This window comes from Rhinoraja longicauda, chromosome 20, assembly GCF_053455715.1.
Source record: "Rhinoraja longicauda isolate Sanriku21f chromosome 20, sRhiLon1.1, whole genome shotgun sequence".
Lineage (NCBI taxonomy): Eukaryota > Metazoa > Chordata > Chondrichthyes > Rajiformes > Arhynchobatidae > Rhinoraja > Rhinoraja longicauda.
The window spans coordinates 1,476,918-1,499,812 of NC_135972.1; the positions used below are offsets into that span (position 1 = coordinate 1,476,918).

The 22,895-nt window shown below is 42.3% G+C and overlaps 1 protein-coding gene across 3 annotated transcripts in view; it reads left to right on the forward strand.

The window, feature by feature from the left end:
* kcnq1.2 (potassium voltage-gated channel, KQT-like subfamily, member 1.2) overlaps positions 1-22,895 on the forward strand; it is a 184,145-nt gene that overhangs the window by 18,729 nt on the left and 142,521 nt on the right. For all 3 annotated transcript variants that reach the window (XM_078416718.1, XM_078416720.1, XM_078416719.1), the window contains exons 4-7: positions 11,477-11,567; positions 15,977-16,103; positions 17,125-17,203; positions 19,249-19,345. In XM_078416718.1, the coding sequence (XP_078272844.1) occupies positions 11,477-11,567; positions 15,977-16,103; positions 17,125-17,203; positions 19,249-19,345 (394 nt within the window). The remainder of the gene's footprint in view (positions 1-11,476; positions 11,568-15,976; positions 16,104-17,124; positions 17,204-19,248; positions 19,346-22,895) is intronic.

A 22,895-nucleotide genomic window follows, 5' to 3' on the forward strand; every position in this document is an offset into this window, starting at 1 on the left:
TGTATTGTATAATTCTACTTTGTTACAGCTGCTACAAAGTTACATACAAAGCAATCAGTACAGCCGTATTAGATTAAATGTCACTCCTGGATTTTTTTAACGCTTAATGTTTCTCTTCATCATAAACCTAAAATAATTGAAAATGTTTGCACAAGGGACTGTAAATGCTGGAATCATAAGTGAAACCCAAAGTGCTGGAGGAAATCAATGGGTCAGGCAGCATCTGTGGAGGAAATGGACGGGTGACATTTCAGGTTGGGGGAAAAAAGACACAAAGTGCTGGAGTAACTGAGCGGGTCAGGCAGCATCTCTGGAGAACATGGACACAAAGTGCTGGAGGAATTCAATGGGTCAGGCAGCATCTGTGGAGAACATGGACACAAAGTGCTGGAGGAATTCAATGGGTCAGGCAGCATCTGTGGAGAACATGGACACAAAGTGCTGGAGGAATTCAATGGGTCAGGCAGCATCTGTGGAGAACGCGGACAGGCGATGTTTCACATTGGGATCCTTCTTCAGACTCTGAAATGTACAGTTTAATTGGATATTTCACAGATTCTTCTGAAAGAATTAAAATAACAAAAACCTGATTACATTTAGTTTGCCGGCCCTGATGATATGTTTTGTCTTTCAAGGTAATGGCAAACTACCGATAGTTCCATGGATTTTCCTGATTCTTAGCTGATCTAAGAGAAAGGCAGAAAGTGTGAATGCATAGAGCTCGCTGTTCAGTGCAATCCATTGATCAGCTGTAGGAAACAATCAAAGCTTATAAACTAAAATAATTTAAAGTAAAAACATGAATCTTAAATAATCAAGGAAGATTGTTGTTCCTTAGTCATGGGGTCATAGAGTGATGCAGTGTGGAAACATAGAAACATAGAAACATAGAAAATAGGTGCAGGAGTAGGCCATTCGGCCCTTTGAGCCTGCACCGCCATTCAATATGATCATGGCTGATCATTCAGCTCAGTAGCCTGTACCTGCCTTCTCTCCATACCCCCTGATCCCTTTAGCAAAAAGGGCCACATCTAACTCCCTCTTAAATATAGCCAATGAACTGGCCTCAACTACCTTCTGTGGCAGAGAATTCCACAGACTCACCACTCTCTGTGTGAAGAAATGTTTTCTCATCTCGGTCCTAAAAGACTTCCCCCTTATCCTTAAGCTGTGACCCCTGGTTCTGGACTCCCCCAACATCGGGAACAATTTTCCCGCATCTAGCCTCTCCAACCCCTTAAGAATTTTATATGTTTCTATAAGATCCCCCCTCAGTCTTCTAAATTCCAGCGAGTACAAGCCCAGTCTATCTAGTCTTTCCTCATATGTAAGTCCCGCCATCCCAGGGATCAATCTGGTGAACCTTCTCTGTACTCCCTCTAAGGCAAGAACGTCTTTCCTCAGGTTAGGAGACCAAAACTGCAAACAATACTCCAGGTGCGGTCTCACCAAGGCCCTGTACAACTGCAGCAGAACCTCCCTGCTCCTAAACTCAAACAGTGCCTTTGGCCCAACTCACCCACACTGGCCAACAATGTCCCAGCTACACCTTATCTACCTGTGACTCGACCTTCAAGGAACCATGCACCTGTACTCCTAGATCCCTCTGCTCTACAACACTACCCAGAGGCCTACCATTTACTGTGTAGGTCCTGCCCTTGTTCGACATCCCAAAATGCAACACCTCACACTTCTCTGTATTAAATTCCATCAATCATTCCTCTGCCCACCAGGCCAATCGATCCAGATCCTGCTGCAATCGTTCACAACCATCTTCACTATCTGCAAAATCACTAACTTTTGTATCATCAGCAGACTTGCTAATCTTGCTCTATATGTTCTCATCCAAATCATTAATGTAGATGATGAACTGTAATGGGCCCAGCACCGAACCTTGAGGCACACCACTAGTCACAGGCCTCCAGTCTGAGAAGCAACCTTCCACCATCACCCTCTGCTTCCTTCTATGGAGCCAATTTGCTATCCATTCAGCTATCTCTCCTTGGATCCCATGCGATCTAACCTTCCAGAGCAGCCTACCATGCAGAACCTTGTCGAATGCCTTACTGAAGTCCATGTACACAACATCTACAGCTCTGCCCTCATCAACCTTTTTGGTCCTGTCTTCAAAAAAATCAATCAGATTTGTGAGACACGACCTCCCACATACAAAACCATGCTGACTATCCCTAATCAGCCCTTGCTCATCCAAATGCCTGTATATCCTATCCCTCAGAATAGTCTCCAGTAATTTACCAACTACAACTGTTAATCTCAGCGGCCTATAGTTCCCATCAGTTTCCCTGCAGCCCTTCTTGTAAAGAGGTACAACATTTGCCACCTCTCCTGTATTTAAGGACGACTCATAAATTTCAACCAGGGCTCCCGCAATTTGCTCTCTAGTTTCCCACAATGTCCTCGGATATATCAGATCAGGTCCTGGAGATTTGTCTACCTTCAAACACGACAGTACCTTCTAAAATAAAGTCTAAAGGAAGCTACTGGAGAGAATTTTCCAGGATAGGATTTACTTGCATTTGGAAGAGAGTGGGCTAATTAGTGGCATTCCATGGATTTGTCTGCTGGAGATTGTGTTTTACTAACTTGTTAAGTATTTTGAGGAGCTGATCGATGAGGGTAGGGTGGTTTGCAGAAACCACATAAGATTTCATTCTCGCTTCCAGTAGGTGGGTACAGATCGTGCTGGGAGCCCATCTCCAGTTGTGCATTGGTAAAGTTGCTGGGGTTTACATTAGAACATTTACCTATTCCCTACTACTGAATAAGTTAAACTTGTGCCCGCACAATCTGCAATAGCCATAAAGGGGAATTATGCAGAATTATGTAATGCCGGAAATAAAGCAAATTATTTTGTGTGAAATTGAGTTGGATTATTAACTCGGATATTGGACCCTCTGTACAAGAGCTTATTTTATTTTGGAGACGTGAAGAGTTATGAAGCATTGATGAACAATGATGACAGTCAAATTTAACCGCAGTCAGGGAAGTGTTTCCAGCTGGTTGTTCATCTGCTTTTACTTTTGCATGTATCATTTTGTTTATTTTTAAATTGCTGGTCATATTTAGGATATTGGTAATTGAATTACTTGAAAGTCGATGCGTAGGAAGAAATGAATCTGTTAACATTTTGTCCCGACAAGTGGAAATCACCTTCACCCATGCAAGGAATTGTAATTGAAACTGCTGGGATTATATGGAAAATCTATTGCACCAGTATCCGGAGAGAGTCCTTTGCTGTCACACATTTGGATATAATTGTTTGCACTATTGATGAAATATATTGATCAATGGACATGAAATCTAGAAGCTTTGTGATTGAGTGAAACCAAATCTTTCAGTCGATCATTCAGATTAAAGATAGACACGAAAAGCTGGAGTAACTCAGCCAGACAGGCAGCATCTCTGGAGAGAAGGAATGGGTGACGTTTCGGGTCGGGACCCTTCTTCAGACTCATTCAGACTAATCTGAAAATTGTTTTAAGAATAAAATGAGAATGAACAATAATCATGGCGAACCCCTGTGGACTTGTCTTTAGCTGCAGTAAGCTTAGACTTTGGGTTTTCTGCACGAGTATTGCAGTTATTAATTTATTGGATTTTTGCTTATTATATATTATCTATATCTGTTTACAGGCCTGTTATGCTGCTCTAAGTACGAATTTCATTGTTCTGTTGTTAGTACATATGACCATTATCTTGACTCTCTTGAATAGGAATTACTGAGCATTTTTCTATATTAAATCAGTCATAGCGGTACAGCACAGAAACAGGCTACTGATCCATGCCCACCAAGGTGACCCATTTGAGTTAGTCCCATTGATTCACATTTATCCCATATCCCTCTGGACTTTTCCTATCTGTTTATACCATTGGCCACTCCAACACTGTTAATGCAAATTGCATAAGGATCTATCTTTTCAATTGTGAGGTTAACAGAACAAACTTACCAAGTTTCCATGTGTAATGTTGTGCTGAAACTGACATCCTGTTAGACTTCTGCCAAAAGCTTCCATAAACTGTGAGATTCACCTCTACCACATTGCGGACATTGGACTTTGTCTGTGGAGCTGATGCACTACAATGCTGAGAACTAGATTCTGCACACTGTATCTTCCCCTTTGCTCTACCTATTGTACTTGAGTTTGGCTTGATTGTTTTTACGTATAGTATTATCAGATCTGTTTGGATAGCATGCAAAGCAAAGCTTTTCATTGTACCTCAGTACATCTGACAATAATAAACCTAAACCTAAATTCTCAGTTGTTGCTGTATAAGATGGCAGATGCAAACATTATAGGAGGATCTAAAATTGCCAACTCGAGTTGAGGACATTGCTCCAGGTACATTGGATTGACACTTGCTGCTGAATGAAGCATGCTGCAGGGATGAAGGAGAGAGGGGCTGTCGGAGTGAGGGAAGACAAAGTCCACAATCCGAATAAGACACAAAGTGCTGGAGTAACTCGGCGGGTCAGACAGGATCTATGGAGACCATGGATAGGTGGCGTTTGGGTCTGTACTTTTTCTTCAGAGTCAGATCTCAGTGCTTTCTTTTTGTACACCAGCATCTGCAGCTCCTTGCTTCTGCAGTCTGATTATTGGCCTTTTCAGAGTCAAGCATATTTAATTGTCACCTATACTGACAAACAGAACCATGAAATTCTTACATGCAGCAGCATAACAGGTCTATAAACACACTAACTATAGATAATATATAATAAACAAAAAATGCAATCAATTAATAGCCCTGATACTAGTGCAAAATATGCCAAAGTCCTTGATGTAGCCAGAGACAGTCCATAATTCATAGTTGAGGTAAGTGTTGCATAGTGTTCATGAGCCTGATGGTTGCTGAGAAGAAGCTATTCTTGAGTCTGGTAGTCACGGTTTTCGGACTCCTGTATCTTCTTCCCGATGATAGGAGTGAAATGAGAGTGTGAGCAAGGTGGTGTGAGTCTCACACGATCACAAGTTTTGGAAACACCCTTGGTAAAAGCTGTCTGTTTTGTGCACAGGTTGGAAGTATTGTTTTTCAGCCCGGTAAATCTAATTCCAGGTGAATTTTGCATGTTGTACAATTATGAACATTGTTATTTGTGAAACTTTAATAATTTACCATTTGCTAGTGAGAATAAACTGCGAAGACGAACTGCCTCACAGTATGAGGCGACCCAAAGAGGTTCTGACTGATCATTATTGAAATCTTATTGAAGCATATAAGATTATTAAGGGATTGGACACGTTAGAGGCGGGAAACATGTTCCCAATGTTGGGGGAGTCCAGAACCAGGGGCCACAGTTTAAGAATAAGGGGTAGGCCATTTAGAACGGAGATGAGGAAAAACCTTTTCACTTACAGAGTTGTAAATGTGTGGAATTCTCTGCCTCTGAAGGCAGTGGAGGCCAATTCTCTAGATGCTTTCAAGAGAGAGCTAGATAGAGCTCTTAAAGATAGCGGAGTCAGGGGGTATGGGGAGAAGGCAGGAACGGGGTACTGATTGTGAATGATCAGCAATGATCACATTGAATGGTGGTGCTGGCTCAAAGGGTTGAATGGCCTACTCGTGCACCTATTGTCTATTGTCTATTTGTGTGATTCGTATAGTCAGTTGTTCATCAGAGCTGTTATATTCATCTTGAAATTCTCTTCTACCTGGAGAGTTATTTCTCAATTAGTAACTTCAACCATAGAAAAAGAAAAATCAAACTCGAACAGTTTTAGGAGTCCAGCATATTTTATTATGTTTGTCAGTTTCCATGGACATTGCTTCCTTCATGAAGGTACTGCATTTATCATCTGGCGAGGGCAGATTTATTTTTAAAAAGCAGCTGTTTTAAGTTTGATAAGCTGCTTGCATTTTTTTGCCTGATTACCCAAAGCATCCATTGCTGCCACTGAAAGAAAGTCAGGAAATATAATCAACATTATTTTGCAAATGTGAACATTTTGTTGTTAAAAAATAGATCTCTTGTCATGTGGATCATTGGATTAAGTCAACAGAGATCTGGCTATGAAGAAGTCATTTCTCTGAGGTCTCACTTATTAATTTGTATACTGTAATCAGTTAAAATATTTTTCTAGGGTAGATAAAGTGAAAAGAAAATCTGAGAAATGTGCATTTCACAAATGAAATCTAATAGAAACATAGAAAATAGGTGCAGGAATAGGCCATTCGACCTTTCGAGCCAGCACTGCCATTCAATGTGATCATGGCTGATCATCCAAAATCAGTAGCCCGTTCCTGCTTTTTCCCCATATCCCTTGATTCCGTTAGCCCTAAGAGCTAAATCTAACTCTCTGTTGAAAGTATCCAGTGAATTGCCCTCCACTGCCTTCTGTGGCAGAGAATAACCTACTGTTATATTTATCAGCTGTAATTCAAAACCTGGCCTCCTCTTGTCATGAAAATGTTGAATATTATGTTCTTGTTGATTGAGTAATGTGAAGCATAATATCAGTGTTTTCCCAAATGAGAACTCCAAGTCTATTGAAAGATTACCTTCATTACTATTTTAAATAACTCTCAGTCAGTGATTCAGATCTATTCTTTCAGCTCTTCCGCTAAGTAGGTAATGAATTATGGACCACAGATTGAAGACATTGTAGCTGTGGATGGTAAATTTAAAAAGGGTCTTTCCACACATCATATTTGGAGCAGAGAACAGTCCAGCATAGGAACAGGCCCTTTGGAAACAGTACAGCAAAGGAACAGGCCATTTGGCCACACATGATGCTGGGTTAAAAGAGTGTTTAATTGTCTTGTGTAGTGACAAAGGAACAATGAAATTCTTACCTGCAACAGTATAACAGCCCCGTAAACACAATACACATAGATAATATATATGAAACAAAAAACCCCAAAATAAACAATGGCAATTCTATTGGAGATAAAAACAGAAGTCCTTGTTCCAACCAAAGACAGCCCATGGTTCATAGTTGAGGTTAGTGTTGTGTAATGTTCAAGTGCCTGATGGTTGTTGGGAAGAAGCCAGGTTAAACTAATCTCCTCTGCGTTCACGTGATCCATATCCCTCCATTCCCTGCATGTCCATGTGCCTGTCTAAAAGCTTTTTTAAATGTCAATATCATGTTTGCCTCAAACCGCCACCCCTGCCAGCTCGTTCTCTATGTGTGTGTGTGTGTGTAAATAAACAACAACTTGCCCCACACATCTCCTTTAAACTTTGCCCCTGTTCATTTTGGAGACCCAAAGATAAAAATAACAAGAAGATGCTGTAAAACCTTTCTGTACTACTTTCATTGCAAGGTTCTCAGGGTAAACAAACGTAACATGATAATCTTGTTTCTAATCTCCATGAATATTTCCAACAATTGTGATTGTTGGAATTATGTATGAGGAATGTTGTGAAACAGAAAGACACAGGTAACAACTGTGTATAGAATTTCTTGAAGTAACAATAATAATGTGCAATGTATTAGCTTTGCGCCTTATTCCAGCTTGGAAATTCTGTAGATTAGTTTATTATTGCCACATGCACCGAGGTGCAGTGAAAAGCTTTTTTGTGAGTGCTGTCTAGTCAATGGATAGACTATACATGGTTACAATCAAGCCGTCCACAGTGTACCGATGCAGGATAAAGAGAATAACATGTAATGCAAGATAAAGTCTGATTAAAGATAGTCTGAGGGTCTCCAAATAAGTAAATGGTAGGCCAGGATCATTCTTTAGTTGGTGATAGGACCGTTCAGTTGCCTGATAAGAGCTGGGAAGAAACTGCCCCTGAATCTGGAGATGTGTGTTTTCAAACCTCTGTACCTCTTGCCTGATGGGAAAGGGGAGAAGAGGGAGAAGAGGGAGTGACCGGAGTGAGACTGGTCTTTGATGATGCTGCTGGCCTTGCCGAGGCAGCGTGAAGTGTAGATGGAGTCAATGGAAGGGAGGTTGGTGTGTGTGATGGTCTGGGCTCCGTCCACAATTATCTGCAATTTGGGTAATTGTGCTTCACGTTTTGTCTTCCAACTCAGTTTAAGCAATATTACAATTATTAATTTTCAAAATGTAGACTTGGTTTGTTTGGCTAAAGCAAAGAAATTATATGAAATTTGGTCCAGGTTGAAAAATGGTTGTAAAATCACCTTTGCCTCCCATATCTGCATGGCCAGCTCTTCCCCACAAATACCTGTATCATCTACATTGAGTGCTTGACCATGATCATTGGCAGCTCTCTCTCCATTCTCTCGTAGTGGACTGTGCCCAGTGCTCCTCAGGTACCCGTATCTCTCTCCACATTATAACTGCAGAGTGAATATCCTTTGTCTGTGGAGTTGCATTGAACAGCTGCACCTTGTGTCATCACCCATCGATGAGTAATCTATACACATACCACTTTAGAGACACAGCGCGGGAGCAGTGCGGCCCTTTGGCTGTGCAAGTCTGCGCCGACCAGCAATCACCCCGTACACTAGCACTATTCTACCTACTCGGGACAATTTACAATGTTACCAAAACCAATTGACCTACACACCTGCACGTCTTTGGAGTGTCAAATGAAACAAGAGCACCTAGGGAAAGCCCATGCATCACAGGGAGAACGTACAAACTCTGTACAGATCGCACCGGTAGTCTGCATGGAACCCGGGTCTCTGGCATTGTAAGGTAGCAACTCTACCGCTGCACCGCTGTGCCACCCCAAGTGCAGTTGTTGACTAACCACTCACCGTAACCACAACCTTGTAGTCACCACAGTGCTGTTGGCTAACATCTACAGCAGCAAGTATATAATTAATTTTGGAGACTCAAGGAACTGCAGATGCTGGAGGGAGCTGAATGTTCATTCATAATTGGGCCACTCTATGAGGAAAGACCTTTCTGCATCAGCAATAGAAAATTAGTGATTTCTATGATTATAAAATTAATTAGACAGTATAAGCAAGAAGATCATGGCTTCAAAGTGGCAAAAATAACGAAGTGTTGATGACACATGGTGTGCTCCACAGCTTTGGGACATCCCCATGCATTTCACGTCTGAAATGCATCTGGAACGTATTCACCTGCAATCTGACATTGCCAATTTGCAGCTCTTGCTCCCAGAAAGAGGAAAGTGATGATGATCAGATGGTCTTTATTCACAAAATGCTGGAGTAACTCAGCAGATCAGGCAGCATCTCGGGAGAGAAGGAATGGGTATGATCAGATGGTCTGATCAAGGTATGATCAGATGGTCTGTGACTGATTTTAATTTTGGACAGATGAACCAAGATGACCCACGTTATTTTAATTGGAGCGAGCTCTTCTCTCTGCAACCTTGGAATGCATAGGTTGTTTGCTGTCACTTTGCAAACGTGCCCATAATGTGCAGATGATCTCGTTACAGAGCTGCCTGGTAGCTAAATATTTAAGTAGTGTCTTTGTTGTGGCAATGACACAATTTCAATAGGCATGTATATTTTACATTGTGGGCACCACTTTGTGTAGATTTGGGTAATTATCAATGATATCATCGGACACAGGAGCAGTATTAGGTAATTCAGCTCAACGAGTCTATCCCACCACTCGATCGTGGTTGGCCTATTTTCCCCCCTCAATCCCATTCTCGTGCCTTTTCTGCGTAACCTTTGATGCCCTAGCAGATGAAGAACCTATCAATCTCCACTTTAAAAATACCCAATGACTTGGCCTTCTCAGCCGTCTGTGGCAATGAATTCCACAGATTCATCACCCTCTGGCTAAAGAAATTCCACCTCATCCCCATTCTAAAGGCACGTCCTTTTATTCTGAGGCTGTGCTCTCTGATCCTAGACTCTTCTGTACATTCAGATACGGTTGAATCGAGTGAGAGGGTAAGGTAATGCAAGCACTAAAACTACTGACCGTGGCATCTGGTTCGACATGCTTTTCATCAGGAAGGATAATCCTGTCAAGGAAGAATTAACCAACTGGTCTTTGTTTAAAGCTGTGCATTCTTCAGGAAATAATTTTGTGTATAAATTCAATGACATTTTAGGCTTTTATTTTGATCGTAGGAATAATAATATCTGAAGAGATTTCAATTAATTTTACAGATATAATTGTATTAGTCCTTAATGAAAAATTAGGATTAAAAACACAGAATAATTTAAAAGCTAAACTTCAGGGATTGAGGCAGTGCAGAGGCACTGTTGCTCTGTATAAATTTGTTTTTTGGAATAATTTTTATATAATTTTCAATTTGGAAGGAAGTCACAATTAGTATGATGTGTTAGCATTAAATCACAATGTGAAAATGTATAATCAACATAACTTTCCATAAACATTTAAAAGCTGAACCTTTTGGGAATTTCATTGTTCGATGCAAAAAATATATAATTGATCTTGAGTCTTAGTTTAGTTTGGAGATGCAGTGTGGAAACAGGCCCTTCGGCCCACTGAATCCATGCTGACCATCGATCACTGGATCACACTAGTTCTATGTTATCCCACTTTCTCATCCACTCCCTGCACACTGGGGACAAATTACAGAAGCCAATTAACCTACAAATCTGCACTTCTTTGGAAACCAGAGCACCCGGAAAAACCTCCGCAGTCACAGGGAGAACATGCAAACTCCTCACAGACAGCACCCAAGGTCATGATGGAAGCTGGGTTGCTGGGGCTGTGAGGCAATAACTCTACTGCTGTGCCCACTGTGCTGCCCATTCGGTCCAACTCCTCCATCCTGACCAAGATATCCCTTCTGATCGAGTCCTATTTACCTGTGCATGCTCCCTGACCTGCTGAGTTACTCCAGCAATTTGTGTCCTTCTGACCTGTTGTCTGTTGTGAAATCCAACCACCTTCTGACCTGTTACCATGTCGCTGCCAGCTTAATCTCCCAGTTTCTACGACATGCAGACTTCTCCTGGTTTGCCTCAGTGGCTGGAGGCCTCTGATTAAATGGCACCTCATGAAGAAACTCCATGCATGGTCCTGCTCGGCTGATTAGGGTTAGTAACATTCACAAAACTGGAAGTGGAAGGAAAATGGTTTGTTTTACTTTACTTTGTTTTTAATCTTTAAAATTTTAATTAAGCAAGTAAATACACATCAGCTGCCTGCTTTGCACCTCACCTCAAGTATGTTCTCGAAGGACCCGAGCAGATGAATGTGTTGGAAGGAACTCCAGATGCTGGTTTAAACTGAAGATAGACATAAAACTGGAGTAACTCAGCGGGACAGGCAGCATCTCTGGAGAACTCAGCGGGACAGGCAGCATCTCTGGAGACATTAAAGAAGGGTCTCGGCCTGAAAGGTCACCCATTCCTTCTCTCCAGTTACTCCAGTATTTTGAGTATGCTGAGTTACTCCAGTATTTTGTGTCTATCTTGAACAGACGAATGATTTATTTATATGGAAAAATAACAAACGAAACAGTAAAATTAGTGAAATAAAAAATGATAGGTCATAATTGTGCAAATATTAATAGATTTTTATTTCATTCAATTTGAATTTTTCAATTTTCATGTGTTTTAAATTACAGATTCTTGATGGTATTGATTTGTTTGATCTTCAGTGTGCTATCTACCATCGAACATTATGCTGATTTTGCAACAGGAACTCTCTTTTGGATGGTACGTAGACTAACAATTGTACACATCATTAACAAGAGTACAAGGATCTTCAAAGTTTTCAAAGGTCTTTTATTGTCACATGTACCAATTTAGGTACAGTGATATGCGAATTACCGTACAGCCATATGAGAAAAAAGCAAACACATAAATGTTAGCATAAACATCCACAACAGCGCATTCCCCACATTCCTCACTGTGATGGAAGGCAAAAAAGTCCAGTCTACTTCCTCTTTATTTCTCCCACGGTCGGGGCAGTCAAACCATCCGTCAGGGCGATCAAAGCTCCCGCAGGCGGCGGTCGAAGCTCCCGCGTCGGGGCAGTCGAAACTCCCACATCGGGGCGGTCGAAACTCCCGCGGCTTGGAGCTCCTGGTGTCGGTCTCTGACCATAGACCGCGGGCTCTGTGATGGTAAGTCCGCAGGCCTCCGCGGTGGAGCTCCCAAAAGTCGGTCTCCAGTAAAGGCCGCCAACTCCTCGATGTTAGGCCGCAGTGCGGATGGAGATACGATATGGAAAATCGCATCTCTGTCGAGATTAGAAAAAGTTTCCCCCAACCCCCCCCCCTACATAAAACAAGCTAAAGAACACTAAAAGCATACATTTAACACATACTATTTAAACACAAAGAAGGAAAGGACAGACAGAATGTTGGCGAGGCAGCCATTGCTGGCGCCACCCGGTGGTGATCTTGCCACCTCTTCACCTTGAAAAGCACCAGTGAAAGCTACAGTGGCAGAAAACAAAATGTATTTGGATTCTGAAAATAAATGCAGAAAATCCTGGTGATACTCAGGAAATCAGGCAGCACCTGAGGAGGTAGAAGCAGAGTTAACCTTCCAGTTCAATGAACTTCCATCACATCCTTCTCCATTGGATGGGTTAGACATGGACAGGAGTGGGAAGGTGAGATTTAAATGATTACGTTTTAAAGAGTTCGCTGATGGTCATTTGACGACACATTTTAGGAGTCTGTCACAGATATGTACAAATAATATAGTGTACTGGTGTACCAATAATATAGTATACTGGTGTACAAATAATATAGTGTACTGGTATACAAATATCATAGTATACAAATAATATAGTGTACTGGTGTACAAATAACATAGTATACAAATAATATAGTGTACTGGTATACAAATATCATAGTATACAAATAATATAGTGTACTGGTGTACAAATAACATAGTATACAAATAATATAGTATACTGGTATACAAATAATATAGTATACTGGTATACAAATAATACAGTGTACTGGTATACAAATAATATAGTGTACTGGCATGTATTTATATTAATCGATTGAAAGATACAGCATGGAAACGGACCCTTCAGCCACCGAGCCCACCCTGACCATCGATCGCCCGTTCACACGAGTTCTATGTTATCCCACTTTCTCATCCACTCCCCACACACTAGGGGCAATTTAGAGGCCAATTAACCTGCATGTCTTTGGGATGTGGGAGGAAACCGGAGCACCCGGAGGAAACCCACAGGGAGAACATGCAAACTCCACACAGACATCATCCAAGGTCAGGATTGAACCCAAGTCTCCGGTGCACTGAAGCAGCAGCTCTACCAGTCCCATCACTGGTTCCACAAACGTCTCCCCTGTTTATGGAAAAGTGCATCACGGTGTAATGTGAAATAAATTGCAACATTAATTTTTGCATGTTCAAATGTCAGGTCATCATTAACTCCAATAAAGGTTAGGCTTTCAAATCGAGAACTGTGTGCTGCTGCAAGCAGGATTTATTTATAGAAAGGTACCAGTTGATACATCTTGCCTTTAGCCATTACAATATGTAAGTTAATATACAGGTAGTGGGTGGTGTTCAATTATCTTTCTGCCAATCATACCTCCCACACTACCGACTTGAACTTGAAATGACCTACAAGCTGACGGAGTATTGGATTTATTGTTCGATTTGCAGGTCTACAATAACTTCTTTTTTTTAATCATTTTATATTTTAACTAATGTTTGTCAAATTTTTTTTAAATGAAAAAAAATCTAAATTTATGAACAATGCCAACTTAATTAAACCTAAAGATTTAGATAATTACATTTATTAAAATAATAGAGAACAAACTCCATAAATCAAATTTATTATTCTTTGATACTGTTAGTCAATTGATGACGACCTGAACATTTGTCACTATTTTGCCGGCTTCTATGGTAATCTTCATAATCACAGTTTTAAAATCCTTCAGTAAAGTCATTCAGAGGTCATAAGGTCATGTGATAGGAGTAGAATTAGGCCATTCGGCCCATCAAGTCCACTCCGCCATTCAATCATGGCTGATCTATCTCTCCCTCCTAACCCCATTCACCTGCCTTCTACCAATAACCTCTGACACCCGTACTAATCAAGAAAGTAGATGTTTGAAATTACAAATGCTCTTTTTGCCTGAAACAGTTTTATTAGTGTGAACAATTCCAGGGAAAACAAATTTTCTCTCTGACTGAGAAGCTAATTTGAAAGTAATTTTCTCTTTGGTGAGTTGAGGATTAATAAAGTCTGGAGCCTAATAACTTGCAAACTTAAGGAGAAGGTGCCAAGAACTCTGGCTTAAATAATGACCCTCATTTATGTGATAGAACATTTCCACTCAGTCTAAAGAAGCGTCCCGATCTGCAATATTGTCTCATACCTTCTGTCCTTTCATTTCTGACGTTTGTCCAACCATCTACCTATCAAATACCCCTCCTCACCTGTGTGGGCCCATTACCAGCTAGGCTTCATGCTGCCCCTTCTCTCTTCCAGCTTTATTCCACACCCCCCACCCTTGCAATGAGTCTGAAGAATGGGCCCCAACCAGAAACGTCACCTATCCATGTCCTCCTGAAGTGAAGCCTAAGCTGCTGAACTACTCCAGCACTTGAAGATAGACACAAAATGTTGGAGTAACTCTGCGGGACAAGCAGCATCTCTGGAGGAAAGGAATGGGTGGTGTTTAGGGTCGAGACCCTTCTTCAGACTGATCTTCAGACTTCTGAAGGGTCTCGACCCGAAACGTCACCCATTCCTTCTCTCCAGAGATGCTGCTTGTCCCGCTGAGTTACTCCAGCAGTTTGTGTCTATCTTTGGTTTAACCTGCATCTGCAGTTCCTTCCTCCACACACTCCAGCACTTCGGTCTCCTGCAGTTCCTTGTGTCTCCACTCATTTGACTGGCAGGTTCACCATCTGATATATTATTGCAATAACGTACTTCACCACAAGAGGATGCACAAAGACTAAAAACATGCTGTGTGATAGACCACCAAACCATAAATGATCCGTCAATTAAAATTCCGTGCAGAGTTGAAGATTGTTCAGCAATATGATTTACAGAAACTTGCTTACCTGCAAAAATGTAAGTATTCAGATTTGCAAATTGCATCAAATTGTTATGGATTGTATATCCTGTACTAAATTGCAGTTTGCAAATCCAAAATACAATTGTTGGAATTGTTTTCAGGTGGGAATAGATTGAAGCAGTGCTTTAAAACTAGCCACATCACCAGTGCTCCCATTTATCTTGGATTCTCAGCTGTGGCCATTGGGATGGAATTGAGGGATGGTTGGGGGAAGGGTGCTCCTTGAAATGGGATCCTCAGAAGGTGCATGAAATAAGAGTAAAACACAGAGTCCTGGAGTAACTCAGCGGGTCAGGCAGCATCTGTGGAGAACATGGATAGGTGACGTTTCACAGAGTGCTGGAGTAACTCAGCGGGTCAGACAGCATCTGTGGAGAACATGGATAGGTGACGTTTCACAGAGTGCTGGAGTAACTCAGCGGGTCAGGCAGCATCTGTGGAGAACATGGATAGGTGACGTTTCACAGAGTGCTGGAGTAACTCAGCGGGTCAGGCAGCATCTGTGGAGAACATGGATAGGTGACGTTTCAGGTTAGGGCCCTTCAGATTGATTGTAGTGGGGGGAGAAAGCTGGAAAAGAGGTGGGGCGGAACAAAGCCTGGACGAGGTGTCCTGACCCGAAACATCACCTTTCCATGTTCTCCAGGGATGCTGCCTGACCCACTGAGTTACTCCAGCACTTTGTATCTATCTTTGGCATAAACCAGCATCTGCAGTTCTTTGTTACTGCATCTTGAATTGGAACTTACTATCTCTGTTACAATGTCTTGTTGTCAATTTCACAGAGGGTGGTGGGTGTATGGAACAACCTGTCTGAAGAGGTAGTTGAGGCTGGGACTACAACATTTATAGGACATTTGGACAAGTTTATGGTAGGAAAGGTTTAGAGGGATATGGACCAAATACGGACAGGTGGGACTAGTGTAGATGAGGCATCTTTGTCGGCATGGGTCAATATTTGTCAATTATTGTCATAATCTCCAATTTCAGTTTTAATACACAAGCAGCAACCCATTCTCAACAGCGCCTTCTTTCCCTGCTCAGGAAATCGTGCTTGTGGTATTCTTCGGTGCAGAATACATAGTCCGCCTGTGGTCTGCAGGGTGCCGGAGTAAGTACGTCGGTGTGAAAGGAAGGATCAGCTTTGCCCGGAAACCCATTTCAATTATCGGTGAGGATTTAATGGAGTTGCTCAAAGCCTCCCTCCCCAACCTCTGTGTGAATCACAGCCGGGTCTCCTGACATCCCCACCAAGCAGAGGATCTGACTGACAGCAAAATAATGTTTTTGGAAATGTGACGCTATAAATGTACGCCTGCTTTACACAATGAAATGGTTCAACAGGAAATTATAGAACAGTTGAATCACTTTAAAAATAAAGATTTGAATGACAAAATTATGTCATAGAGTCTCACAGCATGGAAACAGGCCCTTCGCCTCAACTTTCCCACGTGGCCAAGGTGCCTCATCTATGTTGGTCCCACCTGTGGTAGACCCATATCTCTCTAAACCTTTCTTATCCATGTACCCGTCCAAATGTCTTTTAAATGTTGTTGTAGTACTTGCCTCAACTACCACATCTAGCAGCTCGTTCCATTTACTCATCATCCACTGTGTGAAAAAGTTGTCCCTCGGGTTCCTATTAAATCTTTCCCCTCTCGCCTTACACCTATGCCCTCTGGTTCTTGATTTCCCCTACCCAGGGTAAAAAACTGTGCATTCTCTCTAACCATTCCCCTCGTGATCTTATGCACCTCTATAAGATCACTGCCTCCTGCAAACCAAGGAATAAAGTCCTAGCCTGCTCAACCTCCCTTTAGCTCAGCCCCTCGAGTCCTGGCAACATCCTCGTAAATGGTCTTATTCTTAGACTGTCTCTCAGGGCCAAGGTTGGCCTGGTTATCTGGTTCTGTGCTGACTGAGGTGCCAGGGACATTTCCAGAGGCTGAGTTGGAGGTACGGGTGTGCAGGTAGGTAGTTAGTGAGGTGGTGCGTTGTTTTTGCTATTCGTGTTGAGTTTCTGTCCACCCCGAGTGCTTGGTCTTGAGGTTGTGAATGAGTTGAATGTCCCGTTGAGAATCCATGGGCCGGGAGTTTGTGGAGCTATCGCAGTTTTGTTTGACTCACACAATAACATAATGGATTTATCATAACTTTGAGACTAACTGGCATGACATATTTTTACCTTGCAGATCTGATTGTAGTGATTGCATCGATCATCGTGCTCAGTGTTGGATCAAATGGCCAAGTGTTTGCTACGTCTGCTATCAGGTAATGCTCTAGACTTTTACAATTTTCAATGAACTCAATGGACATCTATCCATTGGACCAGTTAGATTGTGGACATCAGAAAATGCAGAGTTTGAGTAGTAACACTTGCAATAGACTATAATGCGATTAATGATGTGCCTGAAGAAGTGTCAGAAAAGTCATCTACCCTTGTCCTCCAGAAAATCTGTTATTAACGTAATAGCAACTACCTCATTGGAGACCCTCAGACTATCTTTAATTGGGCTTTACTGTACTTTATCTTGCACTAATCATAGATACACAGATACATAGACAATAGGTGCAGTAGGCCATTCGGCCCTTCGAGCCCGGAACCGCCATTCAATGTGGTCATGGCTGATCATCCACAATCAGTACCCCATTCCTACTTTCTCCCCATATCCCTTGATTCCGCTAGCCCTAAGAGCTCTATCTAACTCTCTTTTGAAAGCATCCAGTGAATCGGCCTCCACTGCCTTCTGAGGCAGAGAATTCCATAAATTCACAACTCTATGTGAAAATGTTTTTCCTCAATTCAGTTCTAAATGGCCTACCCCTTATTCTTAAACTGTGGCCCTTGGTTCTGGACTCCCCCAACATCGGGAACATGTTTCCTGTATCTAGCGTGTCCAATCCCTTAATAATTTTATATGTTTCTATAAGGTCCCCTCTCATCCTTCTAAATTCCAGTGAATACAAGCCCAGTCACTCCATTCTTTCATTATATGACAGTCAAGTCAAAGTCAAAGTCAAAGTCAATTTTATTGTCAATCCTCAGCCAGTTTACACAGACAGAAAATCGAAATACCGTTTCCCACAATCCCGAGGAACAAAGTGCATAAAACTAAGTTAAAATTAAAAAGGCACAGCAAACAACAATCAACATAAAATATAAAATATAGTCACTTCAAATGCGTTAAAAAAAAGTGTCTGGTGCTGGATGTGCGTGTGTGTGGGGTGTTAAAGTCCAGGTCCAATGGGGGCAGGGGAGAGAGGAGGAAGGGAGGGGAGAGAGTTCAGCATCCTGACAGCCTGGTGGAAAAAACTGTTCTTTAGTCGGGTGGTGCTCGACCTCAGGCTGCGAAATCTTCTCCCTGAAGGCAGGAGGGTGAAGAGGCTGTTGGAGGGGTGGGAGGGGTCACCCACAATGCTCAATGCTTTGCGGGTGAGGCGGGTGGTGTAAAGGACCAGGAGTGTTGGGAGTGAGGCGCCAGTGATCCTCTCAGCAGTGTTCACTATGCGCTGCAGGGTCTTGCGGCTGGAGGCTGTGCAGCTTCCGAACCACACAGTGATGCAGCTGCTGAGGATGCTCTCGATGGCGCCTCGGTAAAAAGTGTACATGATGGGTGTGGGCGCTCCCGCTCTCTTCAGTTTGCGGAGGAAGTAGAGGCGCTGCTGGGCTTTCTTGGCGATGGACGTGGTGTTGTTGCTCCAGGAGAGATCCTCGGTGATGTTCACCCCCAGGAATTTGGTGCTGCTCACCTGCTCCACAGCAGCACCATTGATGGTCAGTGGGTGGGGGTGTTGGGTGTGCGTTCTCCTGAAGTCGACAACAATCTCCTTTGTTTTCTCCACATTCAGGAAGAGATTGTTGTCTGTGCACCACGCGGCCAGCTGGTCCACCTCCTTCCTGTAGTGGGTCTCGTCGTTGTTGCTGATGAGACCCACCACTGTTGTGTCATCTGCAAACTTGACGAAGTGGTTGGAGCTGTAGGTGGGTGTGCAGTCGTGGGTCAGCAAGGTGAAGAGCAGGGGGCTTAGCACACATCCTTGTGGGGCACCCGTACTCAGCGTGATGGTGTCCGATGTGTTGCTGCCGACAGTCCCGCCATCCTGGGAATTAACCTGGTGAACCTGCGCTGTACTCCATCAATCATTATTCCCTTTACCCAGTATCGTGGACGGCTTGATTGGAATCATGTATAATCTTTCCGCAGACTGGATAGCACGCAGCAAAAAAGCTTCTCACTGCACTGTACACATGGCAATAAACTAAACTAAAAATGTTTTTGTTTTAGCTTTTTAATGTAGTTATTGTTTGCTTTCAGGGGTATCCGCTTTCTTCAGATCTTACGGATGCTACATGTAGATCGCCAAGGCGGTACCTGGAGGCTTTTGGGATCGGTTGTGTTCATTCATCGCCAGGTATGCTCCTGTTCTGAGCTCATGGCCCGACGTAAAGGGGGGAACCACCTGAAATTATTCAATCCTGACTCCCAGTGGTAAAATACTGCAGGCTGAGTCAGCCAGTGAAGTATGTAAAATATTGTGTGTTTTGGATGGATTAGTGAGTATTATCTGCAGATAGTGTTTGCAGAGACTTGGATTGTTTTCTCTGGAATGGCGGAGGTTGAGGGGAGATCCAGTATATAACTATGAGAGGCGTAGATAGGGTAGACAGTCAGAACCTTTTTGCCAGAATGGAAATGTCAAAGACGAGAGGGCATAGCAAGAAGGTGAGAGGGGCAAAGTTTAAAGACAATGCGTGGGGCGGTTTGTTTACACAGAGAGTGGTGCGTGCCTATAAAGCGCTACCAGGGGTGGTGGTGGAGACCGATTGATTGTGGTGTTTAACAGGCTTTCAGATAAGTACATGTATATGCAGGAAATGGAGGGATATAGATCATGTGCAGGCAAAGGAAATGAGCTTAACCTGACATCATCTTTGGCATAGACATCGTGGGTCAAAGGGCCGGTTTCTTTGTTGCACTGTCCTTTGTTCTCATGTTCCAAACGATAATGCCAGTGCTTCGTACACCTTGGTATGTAAGTAGAAACAAGGAACTGCAGATGTTGGTTTACACAAAAGAACACAAAGTACTGGAGTAACTCAGCAGGTCAGGTAGCATCCTGAAGAACCTGGATAGGTAACGTTTTGGGTTGGGACCCTTCTTCAGACTGATCACAAGGTCCTGACTTGAAACGTCACCTATCCATGTTCTCCAGAGATGCTGCCTGACCCGCTGAGTCACTCCAGCACTCTGTGAAACGTCATCTATCCATGTTCTCCACAGATGCTGCCTGACCTGCTGAGTTACTCCAGCACTCTGTGTCCCTCTAAGGAGTAAGAGAAGGGTGGTAGTTGATCTATCACGTTTCTCCTTTGCTGCATTGCACCCAAGAGTCCAATTATTATCCCCTGTTTTGCTGAGATTTCTCAGCATTGCACTGGGGAACCGGCATCTCTGAAACTACCTGTCCGACCGGGTGGAAGGCCCGTTTATTTGAACAACTCTTCCTACTTTATAGATTCAGTAAAAAGAGCAATGAAGTTCTTTATTTTCACCTACCTATTTTAAATACCATTTTATTGTATGCTTTTTCAGTAAGTTAAGATTTTAATTATCTACAACATTATTATCCACAACATTATTATCCACAACATTTAAAACATTTTGGAGTATCAGAGGCAGTAAGAGAAACATTCAGCTTTGGCAGAAGATGAGTATTTTTGGGTCAGGTGTGCGATCCAGTCTAATCATATTGTGCATGCATTTAATCAAGCCACACACAAATACAACACGTTTTGCAAGGAGAAAATACCAGAGTGTTACAGCGTTATAGTGTTACAGTTACTGAGAAAAAGTCCAAGGTCTGCAATTGGGTAGGTTGGAAGATCGGGAATACAACCTAACTTATGGGAGGACCGTTCAATAGGTTGATAACAGTGAGTAAGAAGGTATTTCTGAATCTGGTGGTTTGTGTTTCAAGCTTTGGCATCTTCTGCCCAATGGGAGTGGGGAAAGGGGGAATGAGTGGTTTTATAAAGGTCCCGGGTTATGTTGGCTGTTTTCCTGAGGCAGCACGAAGTGTGGATGGAGTTGATAGTGGTGAAAGGTGTTGTGTGGTGGACTGGGTGACATCCACAACTCTCTGCAAGTTGCTGTTTACGCAGGGTGGTGGGTGCCTGGAACAGTGCCTGGTGCCAGGGATGGTGGTTGAAGCGGGTACGATATCACCAGGTACAAGTTTAAGAGACGCGGGGGGTCGAAACGCCTGTTTCCATCTTATACGGTATCTTTTCATTCAATTCAACTCAATTCAATTCAATCAATAATTTGTAGGCTGGAGCTGATGAGATTATTCACATTCTTTTCTCATCTGTCTTCAGGTACAACATTATCTTCAAGAGAATTGAAGAATATTTCATGGTATCACAAAATGCTGGAGTAACTCAGCGGGTCAGGCAGCATCTCAGGAGAGAAGGAATGGGTGACGTTTCGGGTCGAGACCCTTCTTCAGACATCTGAAGAAGGGTCTCGACCCGAAACGTCACCCATTCCTTCTCTGCTGGGATGCTGCCTGACCCGCTGAGTTACTCCAGCATTTTGTGATACCTTCGATTTGTACCAGCATCTGCAGTTATTTTCCTACAGAAGAATATTTCATAGTCTTATGATGATAAGACTATGGAGAATATAGTATAGTCTTACCAATATAAGTCGCTACAAGAGACTAATGAGCTGCTATTTTGGCATTTGATGATTAGGTAAATATGTTAAAAGTCCCATATGGTTATGTCAGGCATTTAAGTTGACAAGATTGATTATTTCTTTTTGCTTAACCCTAAAAAAGTTATAAGACTAAATTGCTGGTGTGTTTGAACTTGGAAGATGTTGATTACTCACAGCTGTTATTTCAGCACAGCTCCATCAGCTTCAAAGTTCACTTGACTTTGAATGAAGTATGCAAGGGTCACGTTATTTTAACCATAATTGAAAAATAACCTTTAGAAGCAAAATAGTGCTTTAGAAATAAAGATGTTATATTCTTAAAGCAAAACTTTTGCAGGCTTTGCAATTTGCAATAGTTGTGAACTAATTGTAATGATTTGAATTTCGTAAAGACTGTGACTTAAATGCACTCGAGTAAAACATTATTTTTTTAAGGTTATAAAGGAGTTGAAGTTACACCACAGCTTCATAAATCTCCACTTATATCAGACTTGGAATACTGAGAGCAGTTCTGGGCAAACGTGATTGAGTGCAGTCTGATTATTGGAGGTTAATTGGCCACTATAAAACTACCACTAGTGTGTAGGGAGTGGACGAGAAAGTGGGATAACACAGAACTAGTTTGAATGGATGATTAATGGAGGGATGTGGACCACATGCAGGCACAGGAGATTAGTTTTGATTGTAATCATGTATAGAATTTAACTATATTGTAAGCCAGCAAAAGCTATTCACTATTACCGAGGTGCATGTGACAACAATAAATGAAACAAAAAAAGCTTGGCATCATGTTAGGCACAGATGTTGTGGCCATCGGACATGTTTCTATGCTGCACTGTTCAAATGAGGGGAAGAACATACATACAAAATGCTGTATCTTTTCCTGTGTTCCTCCTAATGTCACCTGGTGAATGATTTCAAATATATGGTTAACAAACTAAAAAAATCTGCTGTAATTCAAAAGTCAAGAGTAATTGTCATATATACCGACCATGGAACGACATAATTCTTATGTGCAGTGGCATAACAGGCCTGTGATCACAGTACTCATAGATAATATAATAAACAAAAAAAATGTATTGTTTAAAAACCCCAATCCTCGTGCAAAAAGCCCAAAGTCCTGAATGCGATTAAAATAGTCCACAGTTCGGTTCGTGTTTAGTGTTCACGAGCCTGATAGTTGTTGGGGAAAAAGCTGTTCTTCACTGAGATCAGTCAATAATCCATGCATAATCAATGTT